General features: G+C 45.1%; 1 protein-coding gene across 3 annotated transcripts in view; it reads right to left on the bottom strand.

Annotated features, from left to right (window-relative positions):
- Nucleotides 1-14,315: 14,315 nt before the first annotated feature.
- Nucleotides 14,316-20,718, bottom strand: part of C1H5orf22 (chromosome 1 C5orf22 homolog) — a 142,409-nt gene continuing 136,006 nt past the window's right edge. For all 3 annotated transcript variants that reach the window (XM_030209181.1, XM_030209198.1, XM_030209191.1), the window contains one exon: nt 14,316-14,542. In XM_030209181.1, coding sequence (XP_030065041.1) covers nt 14,410-14,542 — 133 coding nt within the window. In that variant the 3' untranslated portion in view covers nt 14,316-14,409. The remainder of the gene's footprint in view (nt 14,543-20,718) is intronic.

The raw sequence follows: 20,718 nt of genomic DNA, 5'->3' as shown, positions 1-20,718 counted from the left end.
CGACTGGTGCATATAGTTCAGAGTCTATAAACTGTTGTGCCTCTGTGACAGTGTGGAATGAACGCCATCGATTTTCATGTTGGATCTTCAAAACAGCCGGGTAAATCAGCATGAATCGTGTTTTCTTGCTAACCAATGACGTGCAGAGAGGGTGAAACCGGCGTCTTTGTTCTTGTACTCCAGCAGAATAGTCCTGAAAAATTTTTATCGGAGCGCCATCGTATCTCAAAGTGTCCCTTTTCAGTCTAAAGCCCCTCATGATTTCCTCCTTGTGTAGGTAATTGTGGACTTTAATTATCACCAATCTGGGTCTTTGTTGCCCTTGTTGCCATCGACCAAGCCTGTGGGCCCGTTCTATACATAGTGCTCCATAGCTGTCTGACAGGGCTAGCTCTTTTTTAAGCCAGTTTTCCAACAGGTGACCTAGTGATTTCTCGGGGATTGCTTCAGGCAGTCCAACAATTCGCAGATTACATCTCCTTGCTCTGTTCTCCATGTCCTCAATCTTGTCTTGCTGTGCCTTAAGTTGCTCCATCAGACGTGTGACATCTTGAACATTCTGCACTCTCATGTCTTCAGCCGTTGAGATTCTATTTTCCGCCTCACCCATTCTCCTCACCGTGTCGGCCATGGTAGCTTCTAGGCTGCTCATTTGGCGTTGTAGCAAGTCAAACCTTGGATTCAGTGCTGCGCTAACCGCCATGGTAATCTGCGCAAGTTGCTTTTCAGAGAAATCACCCAGCTTTTCAAGTTTCCCTTCAGTCATCTTGGCCCCAGTGGATAACGGGGAATTTTTCACCTTATCGTATTTAATCCCGCTTCTAGTTGTTCCTGTTGACTTGGGCTTCAAAAATTGCTCCATACAGAGGATGTTTCAATCTCTCTATGATCTCTGTGTGTCTGATCTCATGTGGTTCACTCTTTTATCCGGGGGTAATGCAATTGCGTGACAGGTTAAGCTTTAATACTCTCGTATGAGTTGTCATTTAATACTTGAGAGTCCTTTAAGTCTTCTCTCCACGCTAATCCTGATCGCAGGTCCAACCCCTTCTTAATTTCTCCTTTAACTAGTTGCTCGTGTTGTGCCCGCAGCCTTTAGTTTACCATCAGCTCTCTGTGTTATTGCCTAATAATGTTATGTAAACTCTGTTTTGTGGCTGCCAAAGTCCGATTTAAGCTTGGTTGCCCAAAATCTCTGCTGTGTTTTAATGCTGGCGCGCTATTTCTCCACTTTCCGACGTCGCCTCCTCTCAACAGCCAGAGTGTTGCAGTAATAAACTTTGTTTGGATGTCTGCGCTGTTGTAAGCAGCGCCAGCCACACTCTGAAGTTAGGATTAGCGCTCTTGGCCTTTTGTATTATATTGTTCTCGCAAGGTCTCCCCGCGTCTCAATAACTCTGTTCCGTGCCTGTTCGCCAGGGGGGGGTGGGGGAAGGGAAGACAGAAACGTTGCCAATTTTCTCTCACCTCCCTTACGCTGCTGCGCCTCTAGCTTCCCCAATATCTGGCTTTATCGCTCTTACACTGTTCGCCGGCCTTCCGCGCTGCTGTCTCTAAACTTTCTTTCATTCTGCACCTTGGTCGCCATTTTGGTTCGAGCCGCATGCACTGATATCGTCGATTTTCCCGCTTTATGAAGCGTGTTGGAAGATCTTCGGCGCTGCCCTCCGGTACTGGGGGGTTTTGGACATCTCCTGGATGTTGTTTGGAGAGCCCAAAGAGTGGGGGAACAAAGAGCCCGATAGCGGGTTGCGGAGCTCCTCTAGTCCGCGGCCATCTTGCCGCTCGGCTCCACCGGAAGTCGACCAAATGGATCTTAAAAAAACACAGTTTTAACAACAGCAGCAAGTTGATGTTTAAATGATAAAGACAAATCTAGATTGACTCCAATCTTCAAACTGAATTTAACACAGGAGGAGAAAGTACTTGAAAGCTTGACAACGGGCATTTCTCACCAGAGCAGGCTAGGCACAAAATTTGAGTTCTCTACATTCATACAGCTGGCAGTCATCCAAGCTTTAACAGTTCTAACATAAAGTTCAATCATTTGAAATCCTTCTTCAGTCTTTGATAGAACTGAAAAATAAAACTGAAGATCACCAGCATATAGCCAATAACCTATACCTAAATATGCTATCTTCTCGCACCGAGGATATGTCTCCAAGTGCTGCCCGAGAGGGAAAGGTTAGGACAGCCATTGTAGTTGGTGATTCGATCATTAGGCATACAGATAGCTGGGTGGCTGGTGGACGTGAGGATCGCCTGGTGACTTGCTTGCCTGCTGCGAAGGTGGCAGACCTCACGCGTCACCTAGATAGAATTTTAGATAGTGCTGGGGAGGAGTTGGCTGTCTTGGTACATGTTGGTACCAATGACATAGGAAAATGTGGGAGAGAGGCTCTGGAAGCCAAATTTAGGCTCTTAGGTAGAAAGCTCAAATCCAGATCCTCTAGGTAGCATTTTCTGAAATGCTACCTGTTCCACGCGCAGGGCCCAAGAGACAGGCAGAGCTCCGGAGTCTCAATGCGTGGATGAGACGATGGTGCAGGGAGGAGGGTTTTAGATTTCTTAGGAACTGGGCAACATTCTGGGGAAGGGGGAGCCTATTCCGAAAGGATGGGCTCCACCTTAACCAGGGTGGGACCAGGCTGCTGGCATTGGCATTTAAAAAGGAGATAGAGCAGCTTTTAAACTAGAAATGGGGGAAAGGCCGACAGTCGCTCAAAAGCGCATGGTTCGGGATAAGGTATCTTGCAAGGATACCTCACAAACAGGGAAGATAGGGTTTCTGGATAGTGAGGTTGCACAACAGACCGTGGTAGGCCAGGTGCCCTTAAATACAACTAAAGATCAGACAAAAGATGGCAATCAATAGTGTCAAGTACTAAGCATCATGCAAATAGGAACAACAAACATACTCTGAAATGTCTATATGCAAATGCTAGGAGTCTAAGAAATAAGATGGGAGAGGTGGAATATATTGCACTAAATGAAAAATTGGATATAATAGGCATTACTGATACCTGGTGGAAGGAGGATAACCAGTGGGACACTGTCATACGGAGTACAAAGTATATCGTAGTGATAGGGTGGGCCGGACTGGCTGGGGTGCCTCCAGAACCAGGTTTGGTAACCCTGCCTTAGCAGTAACCAATTCACATTAGAAGTACCCATCAGAATCTCACAGAGTATATTCCAGTGGTTCTCAAACCTGGTCCTGGAGGCACTCCAGCAAGTCAGGTTTTCAGGATACCCACAATGAATATTCATGAGAAAGATTTGCATGTACCAGAGGTAGTGCATGCAGATCTCTCTCATGAATATTCATCGTGGTTATCCTGAAAATCTGACTGGCTGGGGTACCTCCAGGACCAGGTTTGGGAACTACTAGTATGTTCAATTCTTGTTGCTTACATTAAATGGTGGCTTTATTTAATCAACAAGCTTTCAAGGTTCCATTGCAAGAGGGGACACAGCTGTGTTGCTGCAGTTTGATAACAAGTATTGTCAAACATTATTTCCCAGGGTGCTTTCACAGCACACACACATTATTTCCCAGGGTGTAGTCAATGTAGTTGTAACATAGCTACAGATTTGGAAGGCAATTATATTCTTTGCCTGCCCAAAACAAGAAAAATAGGTACTATAGGATGGGAATAAATGTGTTTACTGACCAGCAAGTAAGGAAAAAAAAACCTCTATAACCCCCCCCCCCCCCAAGTTAGTATCATTTTTAAAAATTCTCCTTTTATTGAAAAGAAAAAAGCTTAATAAATAACATCAAAACAAAAAACATATATCTGTCAAGATGCTATTCTCAAAAACACACTAGAAGGCACAGAGGGGCATAATCGAACGCTCATCTCCATGGGCGTCTATCTCCGAGGACGGGTACGTGAAGGGTCGGGACAGACCGTATTTTTGAAAAAAAAAAAATGGGCGTCCATCTTTTTTTTTTTTATAATACGGTTTGTGCCGGGCGAATACATTGGATTTGGGCAGATTTGATCTGGGCGGTTTCGTTTTTCAGCAATAATGGAAACCGAAGGCACCCAGCTCAAAAACGAACAAATCCAAGGCATTTGGTAGTGGGAGGGGCCAGGATTCGTAGTGCACTGGTCCCCTTCACATGCCAGGACACCAACTGGGCACCCTAGGGGGCACTTGTAAGAATTAAAAAAAAAAATTAAAATACCTCCCAAGTCCATAGCTCCCTTACCTTGGGTGCTGAGCCCCCCCAAACCCACTGCCCACAACTCTACACCATTACCATAGCACTTATGGCTGAAGAGGGGCACCTAGATGTAGGTACAGGGGGTTTTGGGGGCGGTTTGGAGACCTCCCATTTACCAGCACAAGTGTAACAGGTAGGGGGGGATGGGCCTGGGTCCACCTGGCTGAAGTCCATTGCACCCACTAACAACTGCTCCAGGGACCTGCATACTGCTGTGATGGAGTTGGGTATGACATTTGAGGCTGGCATACAGGCTGGAAAAAAAAAGTTTTTAAAGTTTTTTTTTTGGGTGGGAGGGGGTTAGTGACCACTGGGGGAGTCAGGGGAGGTCATCCCCGATTCCCTCCGGTGGTCACCTGGGGAGTTGGGGCACTTTTTGGGGACTTGTTCATGAGAAAAAAGGGTCCAGAAAAAGTGACCCAAATTCTTGCTTCTGGTGCCCTTCTTTTTTCAATTATCGGCCAAGTGCGCCCATCTCTCCTCGGCCGATAAACACGCCCCAGTCCCGCCTTCACCACGCCCCGGCAACTTTGTCCGTTCCCGCGACAGATTGCAGTTGGAGACACCCAAAATCGGCTGTCGATTATACTGATTTGGGCGCCCATGGGAGAAAGACGCCCATCTCCCCATTTGGGTCGAAATATGGGCGTCTGTCTCTTTAAAAAATAAGCTGGACAGTGTACTAGAAGTCTGAAAGTAAGCCATGTGAAAGGCTTCATACTGATGTCTTGTAAAAGCCATTCCTTGTTTGCATCCTTTTCAAAGAACAAGAAGGTAAAATTATGTATCATACCTGATAATTTTCTTTCCATTAATCATAGCTGATCAATCCATAGACTGGTGGGTTGTGTCCATCTACCAGCAGGTGGAGATAGAGAGCAATCCTTTTGCCTCCCTATATGTGGTCATGTGCTGCCGGAAACTCCTCAGTATGTCGATATCCAAGCTCCATCCGCAGGACTCAGCACTTAGAGAATTAAACCCACAAAGGGGCACTCTGCCCAGCTCACCACCGCCGAAACGGGGGAGGGGAATTAACCCAGCTCATCCCCACACAAGTGGGGGAGGGGAATCCGTCAGCTCATCCCCGCGGAGCGGGGGAGGGACACCACACCCGCCGATGCGGGGGGATCTGGCTTATCCTGCAACCGCAACTGCGGGAGGAGCTGACTGACCCTAACACCGCCGAAGCGGGAGGGGTACAAAGCTGCCCTACTGCCGCACGAAGCGGGAGGGAGCACCGGCAGAATTTAAGTCTCAATCCAGCCCCGTAAAACGGAGGGGAGAGGAATGCAGCAGCTCACTGTAACACAAACTCGTCTCAACTCTTGAAGAATCCATTGAAAAACTTGAACACGAAGTCCTCCTGAACAGGAACTGAAGACTAAACTTGAACCTGAAATGCAACCAGAATATAACCAATACAGATATCTGGGAGGGACTATGGATTGATCAGCTATGATTAATGGAAAGAAAATTATCAGGTATGATACATAATTTTACCTTCCATATCATCATGCTGATCAATCCATAGACTGGTGGGATGTACCGAAGCAGTACTTACCCAGGGCGGGACATTGAAATCCCTGACCGCAACACTGAAGCTCCAAACCAGGCCTCCGCCCGAGCAGCCACAGTCAAGCGGTAATGCCTGGAGAAGGTATGGGCCGAAGCCCAAGTTGCCGCCTTGCAAATCTCTTCCAAGGAGACGGACCCGGCCTCTGCCATCGAGGCCGCCTGAGCTCTAGTGGAGTGAGCCTTCAGCTGGATAGGCGGCACCTTCCCCGCGGCCACATAAGCCGCTGCAATGGCTTCCTTGACCCATCTTGCCACTGTAGGCTTAGCAGCCTGCAGACCCTTACGAGGACCTGCAAACAGGACAAACAGATGATCTGATTTCCGGAAATCATTGGTCACTTCCAAGTATCTGATGATGACACGTCTCACGTCCAGATATTTGAGAGCAGAGTATTCCTCTGGGTAGTCCTCCCCACGAAAGGAAGGGAGACAGAGCTGCTGATTCACATGGAAGCGAGAAACAATCTTGGGCAGGAAGGAAGGCACTGTGCGAATAGTCACTCCTGCCTCAGTGAACTGCAGAAAAGGCTCTCGACATGAGAGTGCCTGGAGCTCGGAAACTCTTCTGGCTGAAGTGATAGCCACCAAAAAGACTGCTTTCAACGTCAGGTCTTTCAGAGATGCCCTCGACAAGGGTTCAAAAGGCGGCTTCTGCAATGCTCTTAGCACCAGGTTGAGATTCCACGCAGGCACCACTGAGTGCAGAGGAGGGCGCAGGTGATTAACTCCCTTGAGAAAGCGCACCACATCTGGCTGCGAAGCCAGGGAAACACCCTTCAGGCGGCCTCTGAAGCAAGCCAGAGCCGCTACCTGGACTTTAAGGGAACTGAGCGACAGGCCTTTCTCCAGACCTTCTTGCAGGAACGCCAACACTGAAGAAATTGGAGCAGTGAAGGGAGAAAGTGAGCCTGCTTCACACCACGCTGCAAAGATACGCCAACCCCTGGCGTAAGCAGTAGAAGTAGAGCGCTTCCTCACTCTCAGCATAGTGGCGATGACCTTGTCTGAGAAGCTCTGCTTGCTCCGACGCTGCCGCTCAATAGCCAGGCCGTAAGACCAAAGGAGGAGGGATCCTCCATCACCACGGGACCCTGATGCAACAGGCCCCGCTCCGCTGGCATCTGCAGAGGTCCGTCCACTGAGAGCCTGATCAAGTCCGCATACCAGGGACGTCTGGGCCAGTCCGGACCCACCAGGATTATCCGGCCCGGATGCTTTGTCACCCGGTCTAGCACCCTGCCCAACATGGGCCAGGGCGGGAACACATAGAGAAGCTCTTGTGTCGGCCACTGTTGGAGAAGAGCATCTACTCCCAGGGATCGAGGCTCCCGTCCTCTGCTGAAAAAGCGCGGCACTTGGCAATTGGCCGATGACGCCATCAGATCTAGGCTCGGCTGGCCCCAGCGCTTCGTGATGTCCAAGAACGCCTGAGCAGATAGCTGCCACTCTCCGGGCTCCAAGGTATGGCGACTGAGAAAGTCCGCCTTGACATTCATGACTCCGGCAATGTGGGCTGCTGACAGCTGTTCCAGGTTCGCTTCCGCCCACTGGCATAGATTCATGGCCTCCTTGGCTAGAGGGGCGCTCTTGGTACCTCCCTGGCGGTTGACATAGGCCACAGCCGTGGCATTGTCCGACAGGACCCGTACTGGCTTCAACGCCAGTACTGGGATGAACTCCAAAAGCGCCAACCGAATGGCTCTGAGTTCCAGGAGGTTGATAGAGCACTTTGCCTCTGCAGGAGACCAGAGCCCCTGCGCTGTCCTTCCCAAGCAGTGGGCTCCCCAGCCCGACAAAGAGGCGTCCGTCGTGACGACAATCCACTCTGGGGTCACCAGAGGCATTCCCGCAGACAACTTGTCTGTTTGCATCCACCAGCTCAGCGTCTTGCGCACTGCTGGGTCCAAGGGAAGGCGCACAGCATAATCCTCCGACACTGGAGTCCAGCGCTGCAGCAGAGAGTGTTGTAGTGGTCTCATATGAGCCCTGGCCCAGGGCACTACTTCCATCGTGGCCGTCATAGAGCCCAACAGCTGCACATAGTCCCAAGCCCGAAGAGGAGAGGCTACTAGGAACTGGTCCACCTGAGCCTGAAGCTTGACAATCCGATTGTCTGGCAGGAACACTCTGCCCACTTGGGTGTCGAATCGAACTCCCAGATACTCCAGGGACTGAGTCGGGCGCAGCTGGCTCTTCTCCCAGTTGATGATCCACCCCAGGGAGCTCAAAAGAGCAACCACCCGGTCCACAGCTTTGCCGCACTCTGCATAAGAGGGGGCTCGGATCAACCAGTCGTCCAGATAAGGATGGACTTGTACTCCTTCCTTTCGCAGGAAGGCCGCGATGACCACCATTACTTTGGAAAAGGTCCGTGGAGCAGTAGCCAACCCGAAAGGGAGGGCTCTGAACTGGAAGTGTCGGCCCAAGACTGCAAAACGCAGAAAGCGTTGATGAGGAGGCCAGATGGGAATATGCAGGTACGCTTCCTTGATGTCCAAGGAAGCCAAGAACTCTCCTGCCTTCACTGCCGCTATAACAGAGCGAAGAGTCTCCATGCGAAAGTGCCGCACTTTCAAGGCCCGATTGACCCCTTTGAGGTCGAGGATAGGCCGGACAGAACCTCCTTTCTTTGGTACCACAAAGTAAATGGAGTAACGTCCCTTGCCAGTCTGATTTTCTGGCACCGGAACGACCGCACCCAGGCGGATCAGGTTGTCCAAGGTCTGCTGCACTGCCACAGCTTTGACCGGAGACTTGCAGGGAGAGAGTACAAACCCGTCTCTTAAGGGTTGGCAGAACTCTAACTTGTAGCCGTCTCTGATGACTTCCAGCACCCAAGCGTCTGAAGTTACTTTGGTCCACTCGCCCAGAAACGAGGACAGGCGTCCTCCAATCTGCACTGGGCCATGGACCAGGACCCCGTCATTGGGTACGAGACCCTGGGGGAGGACCGGAGGGCGTACCTCCGGGATGGCGGTCTCTGCGAAAGGAATGCTGCTTGGGGGAGAAGTTCCTTTTGAAGGAAGAGGAGGCAGAGGAGCCCGACTTGCCCGGGCGGTACCGACGGGCTTCTTGAAACCGTCCTCTGGAGATACCGGGGCGAGCACTGGCCCGAGCCCTGACCTCTGGTAACCTCTTGCCCTTAGACGTGCCGAGATCGGTCACGATTTTGTCCAGCTCGACCCCAAAGAGCAGCTTACCGTTAAAAGGCAACTTAGACAGGCGGGACTTAGAGGCGTGGTCCGCAGACCAATGTTTCAGCCAAAGCCAGCGCCGCGCAGAGACTGTCTGAGCCATGCCTTTAGCTGAGGCTCTCAAGAGATCATACAGTAAGTCTGCAAAATAAGCCAAGCCCGATTCCAGGGCCGGCCAGTCAGCCCTCAAGGAAGGATCCGAGGGGGAAGCCCGCTGCACCATCGTCAGGCACGCCCTGGCCACATAGGAGCCGCAAACTGAGGCCTGCAAACTTAAGGCAGCCGCCTCGAAGGACGACCTTAAAGCCGCTTCCAATCTTCTGTCTTGGGCGTCCTTTAGGGCCGTGCCACCTTCCACCGGCAACGCCGTTTTCTTAGTCACCGCAGTGATCAAAGAATCCACGGTAGGCCAAATAAAGGCCTCACGCTCACTTTCAGGCAAAGGATAGAGGCGGGACATAGCCCTAGCCACTTTGAGGCTCGCTTCCGGGACATCCCATTGAGCCGAAATTAAGGTGTGCATGGCATCATGAACGTGGAAGGTTCTAGGCGGGCGCTTAGTCCCCAGCATAATGGCGGAGCCAACAGGGGCTGAGGAAGAGACGTCCTCCGGAGAGGAAATCTTCAAAATGCTCATGGCCTGCATTAACAGGTTGGGCAAATCCTCTGAGCGAAAGATCCGTGCTGCAGAGGGGTCATCCGCTCCATCCGAGCGGGAATCTGTCTCCTCCAAGGAATCCCCAAAGGACCGTTGGGAGAACTCAGATACGCTGCCCTCATCTACATCAGAGGAAACAGCGTCCTCTAAGGCCTGGGCATCCACCAGAGGGCGTTTACTTCCGGGGGCCTCAACCCCTTTATCGGACAAGGGAGAAGGGGCAGCGTTCTGCATAAGGAAGGCCTGATGCAGCAGCAAAATAAACTCGGGGGAGAAACCCCCCAAACTGTGCAATTCAGCAGCCTGGGCCACAGCCCTAGACGCACCCTCAACCGGCGCTCGCAAGAGCGGGGGAGAACCATGCTGCGCATCCAAGATGGCGTCCGGCGCGACACTCCGCGAAGGAGCCACGCGGGAAGAACGGCGCTTAAGTTTAGCCGCTTTTTTGCCGTCGCCCAAATCAAGGGCGGCCATGGCATGAACGTCTCCCAGCTCAAGGGCGGCCCAAGAAGAAGCCGTCCGAGCAGAGTGCCCGGCCAAGATGGCGGAGGCGAGCAGCGGGGGATGGGCGTTTATTGCGGGAAAAACCGCCGCGCCGGAGGAAGACCTGGGACACTGACCGGCCTCCAAACTGACACCCAACAAGGGCGAATCAGACTTTAAAACCCCCGCATCCCCGCTAGAAGCACACACGCGGTCCGGGGAGCGATTCTTCGCGCCCTCGCCCTCCGACGCCATAGGCCACATGGAGATCAATCGGGGAACCCCCTGCCCGCTATAAAAAGGTAAAAATTACCTGCTTCTCGCTCCGAGCTGTAACGACCTGGTGTCCCAGTGAGTAGCTGCAATAAACGTTTAAATAAACGTCGAAATAAACACCCTTAAGGACGTTCAAAATTTTTTTTTTTTTTTAACGGAGCCAGCGGGAGGGGGGAGAAAAGGAGGGACCTGGCGCCACCAGGTTTGCACTTGCTCAAGAAGAGCCCTCAACCCCAGGCACTCAACAAAACCTAAAAATTAGGCTTGGAGGGCTAGCCAGAGCTGCTGCTGTGTGTGACCACCACCTGCTGAGATAGAGAACATACTGAGGAGTTTCCGGCAGCACATGACCACATATAGGGAGGCAAAAGGATTGCTCTCTATCTCCACCTGCTGGTAGATGGACACAACCCACCAGTCTATGGATTGATCAGCATGATGATATGGAAAAATAAGTTACTTAAATACATCAGCTTAGCAGAGTAGAAAATAAGATGGAAAATGTTTAATATATTTTTCTGTAATTTTTTTTTTGGAAGTTTAGAATTTCAACACAGGCATGCAGTGGACAAAAGCACAGAAAAGTGGAGCAATTCATCTTGTCTTTCTTTGAGATATCTTACTTTATAACAAACTAGTAAAAAAGCCCCGTTTCTGATGCAAATGAAATGGGGGCTAGCAAGGTTTTCTTCAGAGTGAGCATGTGGGAGTGTGTGTCCCTGCCCTCTGCCCTCTCTCCCTCCCCCTCCCCCCTTGGAGTCCAGTCCTTCAGTGTTAAGTTTCTTGCTGTTCTGTGTTACAGAGAGAGTGAGGGCATCTCTCTCCCCTCCCCCTCTGAGTCCTTCACTGTTACAGAGAGAGGGATTTCGTGCTGTGCTGTTTTCCTTCACTCATGGGGAAACCAGATATCTCTGGCGCTTCACACTTCCGGCTGGAGGCTTCAGAACGTTGGTCTTGCCTTTTATATATATAGATATATTTTGTTGTTAAAAGACCATCAGCACAATGGCTATCCTGAACAAGCCTTCTACCCTTAGATCTGTGTGCTGTAATCATCTCTGTTTTTACTTGTCAGAATTAAATTCTGGGAATTTAATTTCTTGTGATGAGCTCATCAAGGACTTACTTGGACTTAAAAAGCCAAGACAAAAACAAAACAAACAAAAAAAATACCCTTTAACAGTTTTTCATGCTTTCTGGGACAAACAGGAGTCAGGAAGGACTTATTTTTATTATGAAAACAATGATGGAACTGCTACTCTGCAATATCATCATAATAAGAAAGCTCTCCTTTGACTGACAGGGCTGTCCTTGACTAAATGTAAGTACATAATTGTGAAATAAATGACTTCAGAAAAAGAAAGTCACTTCTTCACATAAGATATTTATGAATAAAGCTGCTAAAGTGATCTATTTTATTTAACCTGTGGCAAGCAAAATCTCCTATTTAACATAGTATGCTTGATAGAGTGTCTTTCCCAAAATCAAAAGGAAAATTACTGCACGGTATAAGTGTACACTGTGTTGTCGGGCCATCCACTGAAAACAAATAGGCACAAGTTTTATTCCATACGATTATTTATGGGAGGTCTTTTACTAAGCTGCAGTAGAAATCCGCTGGTTGTAAATGCTGAGACACCCAAAGGAACAAGTGTCTCGGCGTTTACTGCCAGCTGATTTCTACCATGAGCTAAAAATCGCTACTGTGGCTTAGTAAAAGACCATCTTAATAAATAGAATAATATACATATTAGAAAAGGATTGAAAAAAAGTTTTGCCGACTCTGTGCACTGTGTCAAATTTTAAAAGTGCTTCCCACAAGTAACAATACTTACTCTTTCTGAAGATTTTACTGAAATGTCACTGCTTTTCAAAGTCTTTAAGCAACTCCTTTGTAATTTCTCAACTCTTATGAGCAGCCATCTATAGAAGAGTACTACAGTTTATTTCATATGAAATGAGAACAGATTTGTCTCTGCTATAATGTCTTTTGCCATTTAAGAGCAAACAGTACTTTGTTAAGTGGAGGAGCAGCGTAATGCAGTAGGTTGAGAACCTGAAGGAACTGGGTTCAATTCCCACTGTAGCTCCTTGTGATGCTGGGCAAGTCACTTAACCTTTCATTGCTCCAGGTACAAAAACTTAGATTGTGGGCCCAAGCGGGACAGAGAAAATACTTGCATATAATAATGTTAGTAAACCACTTTGGTTGTACCACAGAAAAGCAGTATATCAAAACCATGACCCTTTTACTCTTTGTAAAAGTCTTCCTACTCTTGTACATTTTCATACTCAAAATACATTAAACTAGGAGCTTGTTTCACTAATCTAATCTACATACCATAATCTACATTTTCAATGTGAAAGATCAGAATAAGAAACCAGAAAGTCTTGATTGTATGTCTTCACACCCTTTTTCACAGCAAATACAAATTGTCTGTTTCCAAAATTACCTTAAGAAGGCCTATAAGTTAAACAGAGCCCAATTGTGTCCAGTCATAGTAACTTAGTTGATCTAATTACTCCTGCACTAAGAATCAAGCTGTTTCTATTGCACCAAGTGCATTCAAAGCAAAAGGTCTAAACACGATTAATACGGAGCTACCAAAAAAATAATTTAACCCCTCCCCCACAAAAAAAACTCTGGAATACAAGTTATTCAAAAGTACAGTTTGAGAGAAGGCTTAAGAAAATATTAACATGCTTGAAAATCCCTTGGGCACTGACAAGTACATCGTTATAACATGGAAAGAGTTGGCATTACTAAAAACAAGCCATCCCTCAGAAGTCGGTAGTTGTGGGTTAAGTAAACTGCTAAGGAAGGCTACAATGACACCTAATATTATTAAAATAAATACAGAATCCTTTGACAGAATGGGACAAATATTGACTGTTCAACAATTTCCAATTATTCTACAAAAACAGCCTGTACATGAGGATGACATGGAAAAAGGCGCTGCTGAAGAAAGGATGTAAAGCGTTTGCAGAGAAAAACAGATGACACAGCATGCATGTGGAAGATTTTGTGGTCTGACGAGACAAAGTGAATTTTTAAAAATCTTAATACTAAGCAATATGTGTGGCGTCAAATATACATTGTAATTTATCCTATTAACACCATCCCTACAGCAAATGGTGATAGCAAGTTGTGGGAATGCTTTGTAGCAGCAGAAGCAGGCAAACTTGTAAATATTGAAAAAGATGGATTGTGCAAATACTAGTAGATTCTGAAGGAAAATCTGTTTCAAACTGCCAAAGACCTGGGACTCGGGAGAAGTTCATCTTTCAGCAGAACAATGATTCTAACCACAAAGCATAAGCAACAATGAAGTGGCTCAGCAAGAAGAATGTAAAGTCCTCGGGTGGCCAAGTTACAGCTCAGTCCTAAATCAAATAGAAAATCAGTGATGATACTTGAAGACTGTAGCCCAAAGATGATTCCCAGTCAACTTGAAAATGCTTGAGTTATTCTATCATGGGAAATGTGAAAAAACAATACTATTCTGCAGTGCAAAGTTAGGAGGCACTTATCCTAAATTATTCATGGCTACTGCTGCAAAAGGGGCTTCCAACAAGTATTGAGTCAAGGGGTGTCACCTGATTCTTACTGACTTGTAATATTTCTATAATTATTCTTTTGCATTAAAAATGTAGAGTTTGTGCTCAGATCAACAAAGCATACTTCTACTTTGTGCTGTCTAAAAAAACTCAGAATGCATTAAAGTGAAAAACGTACAATGGTGTGAAGACTTTTACAAGGCAATCTGTCACTTTTCCTTTGAATTCTTGGAGAATCAATCAATGACTAGAGTTTGAGAGGAAATAGTTTAAAAATGTTTCACAAATTATGAGAGCAGAAGAATGTCAAACTATTGCAATGCAAGTGCATCTCCCAGGTCACAGTTTTATTTCAGAATAATAAATCAATGTATGCATCTCATGAGTTAATACATTTACAAATTTACAATGCGAATAATTTTTCCACTTCAGACCGAAGATGAGCCAGCAGAATATTCCAAATGAACATCCAATGTACCATAGAGTGACTGCAGCACATTCAACACTTTCTCCTGAATGATATCTACTTGCTCCGAAGGACAATAATCATCCAAACTAGATCTGTAAAAATTCATCAAGAAATGAACATAAGTAAATAAAATAGCTTCATTTCTATCTCACACAAATTGTGTGGATGTTCGTAAATAACTTTTTTTTTTTTAAGAAAAATGCATTACAAGCATAGCTACTATTTCCTCTCTTGGATCTATAACTTTGGTATTTCCTAATTATAATGGTCGAAAGTGTTAAGTGAATTTCAACTTAATGTTAATAGTGTTAATTATTTGAACATAATGTTACAAATTGCCATATCATCTCTGTTTGAGTTGTATAATATAAATTAAATTAAAAAAAATAACATAGCTACTCAGTGTGGCTATAACCTCCCTGGATACAAGATCTAGAAACTGAACTGGGATCTGTCAAGGCTGAAACATCAGTTTGTCATGAAAAATAAATCTATATATGCCTACACAGTCTTTTAGGTAAGAGGTAAAAAGACTTCAGATCCCCGGTGCTATTCCCTCTCTTTTGAACAGCACTGCTCTGCCGCTGGTTTTTACAAATACCAGTGCGGTAACAGACGGGAATCCTCATCAGTCAAAACTTCCTCTAGTAATTGCTGTCATACAGTCTATATATATTTTTCACTAGAGAAGCCAGAAGATACATTAGGCTAAACACCATAAGAGGGCAACATTGATAGAGGTTCAGCTCCTAACGAAGCAAAAGCAAAACAGGAGCTTGCTGTAGGGCGAACCTACCAGAAAAACGCCCATAGAACGAATCTACCGGAAAAACGCCCATAAAAAAGGTAAGTGCTAAAATTGCAGAAAAAATATCTATAGACTGTATAACAGCAATTACTAGAGGAAGTTTTGACTGATGAGGATTTCCGCCTGTTACCGCACTGGCATTTGTAAAAACCAGCGGCAAAGCGGAGCGGTGCTGTTCAGGGGAATAGCACCGGGGATCTGAAGTCTTTTTACCTCTTACTTTAAGTAGAGGAGTGTGGTAGCCGTGTTAGTCCACTCTTAAGGTTATCAATAGAAATCAAACAAAATAAAACATGGAAAAGAAAATAAGATGATACCTTTTTTATTGGACATAACTTAATACATTTCTTGATTAGCTTTCGAAGGTTGCCCTTCTTCCTCAGATCGGAAATAAGCAAATGTGCTAGCTGACAGTGTATATAAGTGAAAACATTCAAGCATTACTATGACAGTCTGACAGGGTGGGAGGAGGGGGGTGGGTAGGAAGTATGCATGGGGACATCAAAGCATATCATTGATATTCTAACAGGGTGGGTGTGGATAGGTGAGGGGAGGGTGATCAACAGAGACATACAGCTTTATGGTTTATAATGGGCTAGGAACCCCAGATGCTTGTTAAGTCCTTTCTGTTGGGTGTTAAAATATTCAATCATTCTGACTTCAAAGGTCTTACGTTCTTGTATGGTTTTAAAGTTACCTTTGAGGATTCTCACTGTGAAGTCACTGGTACAGTGTCCTGGTCCTGTAAAATGTTGACCAACAGGCGTGGGAACCCTGCTGGCACCAGTATTGTTCATATGATGTCTATGTAAATTGAATCTTGTCTTAAGCGTCTGGCCTGTTTCTCCAATATAGCATCCTTCGTTACATTTTTTACACTGAATGATATATACCACATTGGAAGATGAGCAAGTGAAAGATCCCTTTATGTTGAATATCTTTCCTTTGTGGATGACTTTGGGGTCCTGTGAAATATTTTGGCATAGTTTGCAACTGGATAAATTACAGGGAAGTGTGCCCTTCTGTTCCTTTTCAGTCTGTGAAGGAAGTTTACTTCTGATTAGCTTGTGTTTTAAATTGGGTGGCTGTCGGAAGGCCAGTATTGGTGGGGATGGGAATATCTCTTTCAGTAATTCATCCTCCTGGAGTATAGGTTGTAGATCTCTTATGATTTTCCTCAGTTTTTCCAGCTCTGGATTGTATGTCACTACAAGCGGGATTCTGTCTGTGGATTTTTTCTTTTTGTACTGTAGCAGATTCTCCCTTCCAATGTGGTATATATCATTCAGTGTAAAAAATGAAAGTGGAGAGGCCCATTCTTCCATCAAATTTAGACCTTGTTGGATAATGTGTAAAATATTATTAATTTGATTACTGAATGGGATATAGATGGTGACATATTTAGGGAATTCTGCCCTGGTAAGCGCTGTATATTTTTCAATATCAGGTCTCTGTTTTAATGTTATGTTTTAACTGTTAATTATACAATGTACATACTATTTATTTATTTATTGCATTTGTATCCCACATTTTCCCACCTCTTTGCAGGCTCAATGTGGCTTACAATATATCATGAATAATGGAAATATATAATGAAATATACATTTAGTATTATGGAAAGAACTTGGATAGCATGATAATGAAAAAGCATGATATTAGTATAACAAGCAAGTATTATAAGACAGTACTGGATATGTATTGTGGAGTTCACATTTGTTGATCTTCGTGGTATGCCTTATTAAAGAGAAGGGTCTTCAGTAGTTTGCGGAAATTAGTTAGTTCATAGATCGTTTTTAAGTTGTGCGGCAGTGCATTCCAGAATTGTGTACTCAAGTAGGAAAAGGTTGATGCATGCGTTAGTTTGTATTTAGACCTTTGCAGTTGGGGAAGTGAAGGTTGAGAAATGTACGGGATGATTTTTTTGCGTTCCTGGGTGGTAAGTCTATCAGGTCTGACATGTAGGCAGGGGCATCTCCATGAAGAATTTTGTGAGCTGGGGTACATATTTTGAACGCAATGCGTTCTTTAAGTGGGAGCCAGTGTAGCTTTTCTCGTAGAGGTTTAGCACTTTCATATTTTGTTTTACCGAATATGAGTCTCGCTGCAGTGTTCTGAGCCGTCTGAAGTTTCTTGATTATCTGCTCTTTGCAGCCAGTGTAGAGTGCGTTGCAATAGTCTAGATGGCTGAGTACCACTGATTGTACTAGGTTACGCAAGACGGTCCTTGGGAAGAAAGGTTTTATTCTTTTTAATTGCCACATTGAGTGGAACATCTTCTTGGTTGTGTTTTTCGTGTGGTTTTCAAGTGTTAGGTGTCTATCAATGGTAACTCCAAGAATTTTTAGGGTGTCCGATATTGGAAGATTCAGTTTTGGTGTGTTAATGGTGGTGAATTTGTTCGTGTTATGTGGCGAGGTAAGTATTAGGCATTGGGTTTTTTCTGCATTAAGTTTCAGCTGAAATGCATCTGCCCATGAATGCATGATGTGTAGACTTTGGTTGATGTCATTGGAAATTTCCCTTAAATCTTGTTTAAATGGGATGTAGATCGTTAGGTCGTTTGCGTATATGGATTGAGGTTTTGGTTAGATAGTAGTTTGGCCAAGGGTATCATCATTAAGTTGAATAAGGTCAGTGAGAGGGGGGATCCCTGTGGAACTCCGCATTCAGGTATCCATGTGGCTGATGTAGTCGAATTAGATGTCACTTGATATGATCGTGTGGTTAGGAACCCTTTGAACCGCTCCCAAACAATTCAAGAAAGACCTTACGGACCAAATAAACCACAGACTCCAAAACGGTTTATTCCCCATGAATAAAGGAAACATCCTACTCACTCCTCTGCAAAAAGACGTCAAGAAAAGCGCAATGGACCTAACTAATTATCGACCAGTTGCATCTATTCCACTCATAACTAAAATAATGGAGGGCATAGTCACAAAACAACTCACTGATTATCTAACTAAATACTCAATCCTACATGAGTCACAATCAGGATTTCGATTAAATCACAGCACCGAAACTTTACTAGTGGCGGCAATGAACTCATTTAAAAAAAACAATTGCTACTGGTAAGAACATACTCTTATTACAATTTGACATGTCAAGCGCCTTCGACATGGTTGATCATGGAACACTACTTCATATACTAGAATACTTCGGAGTTGGAGGCCCAGTCCTCAAGTGGTTCGAGGGGTTCCTCACCACCAGATCCTACCAAGTAATAACAGATGCCGAAAGATCACCCCCATGGATACCAGAATGCGGAGTTCCTCAAGGATCCCCCCTCTCACCAACCATCTTCAACCTAATGATGTTACCTTTAGCCGATCAAAACCTTAACCCTTACATATATGCAGACAATGTCACGATCTACATCCCGTTCAAACACAATCTAAACGAAATCACCAACGAGATTAACCAAAGCTTCAGAACCATGCATAGCTGGGCAGACGCATTCCAACTAAAACTCAATGCAGCTAAAACTCAATGCTTATTACTCACTTCTCAATACAACACAAACAATTACTCCACTATAACCTCACCATTCTGCACCCTTCCCATATCAGAAAACCTGAAGATTCTTGGAGTTATCATCGACCGAAACCTCACTCTCGATACCCACGTGAAGAGCACAACAAAAGAGATGTTCTACTCAATGTGGAAACTCAAAAGAGTTAAGCCTTTCTTCCCGAGAAACATTTTCCGTACCTTGGTACAATCTATGGTAATTAGTCACCTGGATTACTGTAACACTCTGTACGCTGGCTGCAAAGAACAGACTATTAAGAAACTCCAAACAGCCCAAAATACCGCAGCCAGACTCATATTTGGAACGTCCAAATACAAAAGTGCGAAACCCTTAAGAGAGAAACTTCACTGACTTCCACTCAAGGAACGTATCGAATTCAAGATCTGCACGATCGTAAACAAGATCATTCACGCAGATGCCCCACTGTACATGTTTAATCTTGTGGACTTACCGCCCAGAAATGCCAAGAGATCAGCCCGCAAATTCCTTAATCTGAACTTCCCCAGCTGCAAAGGACTTAAATATAAGCAGGCATATGCCACTACCTTCTCCTACAGAAGTACACAGTTATGGAATGGGTTACCCCCAGCCCTAAAAACTATGGACAATCCAAGCAACTTTCGCAAATCTCTGAAGACATATCTCTTCAATAGAGCCTACAAAAAGAACCCATAAAGACACAAATCACCTCCTAAACTATCCAATCTAACACCATCTTCTCTAACTCCTCATCTATCTTCTGCTTACTTTTGATTGTCTCCAATATCCTGTCATGACTTTGTCATAACAACACTCTGTAAGCCACATTGAGCCTGCAAATAGGTGAGAAAATGTGGGGTACAAATGCAATAAATAATAATAAATAATAATTGAGGACATTACCTCCAATTCCGAAGTACTCGAGGATATGTAATAGTATTCCATGATCCACCATGTCAAAGGCGCTGGACATGTCAAATTGTAGAAGTAGTATATTCTTGCCAGTTGCGATCATTTGTTTGAATTTTGTCATTAGAGTAACTAGTACTGTTTCAGTGCTGTGGTTAGACCGAAATCCTGATTGGGAATCGTGTAGTATTGAGAATTTGTCTAAGTAGTTTGTAAGTTGTTTGGTGACCAATCCTTCCGTTATTTTGGTTATTAAGGGAATGGATGCTACTGGTCTATAGTTGGTTAGTTCACTTGCACTTTTCTTTGCATCTTTGGGTATGGGGGTGAGTAGAATGTTTCCTTTCTCCTTCGGGAAGAGTCCGTTTTGTAACATATAGTTCAAGTGGTTCGTAAGATCTCCTATAAATTGTTGAGGGGCAGATGCCATTAGGTTGTTTGGGCATGTGTCTAATTTGCAATGCGATTTGGCAAATCTTTTGAGCATTTGGGAAATGGGATCCTCCAATAGTATCTAGATTGGCTATAAAAAAAAGCATATACTAGAGCAAGGTTTGCTCAGAGATCACTTTTGATACAAGAAATTGAGAAAGTAGAAGAGGATTGTTTGACCTGTGTTCTCCCTTTTACTGAGGTTAGCCAGAAAATAGCAAAAGCTATTAAAGATTACTGGCATATTATGCAGTTGTACCCATGTTTTGAGGATATACCTCTTATCTCTTTTACTAAGGGTAAAACATTGGGAGAACGCCTCAGTAAGAATAAATTCTCTATTAAGGATTCAAGGAATAATACTCAGGGCTGTCAAACTGCTTGTGGATACTGTCAATGGTGCCCGTTAGCGATAATAGGAGAAAGTTGGTTAGTACCAGGTAGGGATAGGACTATGAGAAGCCTGTCAAAAACTAATTGTGAAAGCAGGAATGTTGTTTATGCTATCAAATGCCCCTGTGGTTTAATTTATATTGGCAGGAGCTCTAGATCCATTAGAACACGCCTGAACGAGCACAGATCAAGGATTCAAACTCAAAATTTGCAAG

The sequence above is a fragment of the Microcaecilia unicolor genome, chromosome 1 (genome assembly GCF_901765095.1).
Source record: "Microcaecilia unicolor chromosome 1, aMicUni1.1, whole genome shotgun sequence".
In the NCBI taxonomy this organism is placed as follows: Eukaryota; Metazoa; Chordata; class Amphibia; order Gymnophiona; family Siphonopidae; genus Microcaecilia; species Microcaecilia unicolor.
Note: the sequence above shows the minus strand (reverse complement) of the source record. Positions and strands in the feature narration are given on the sequence as shown.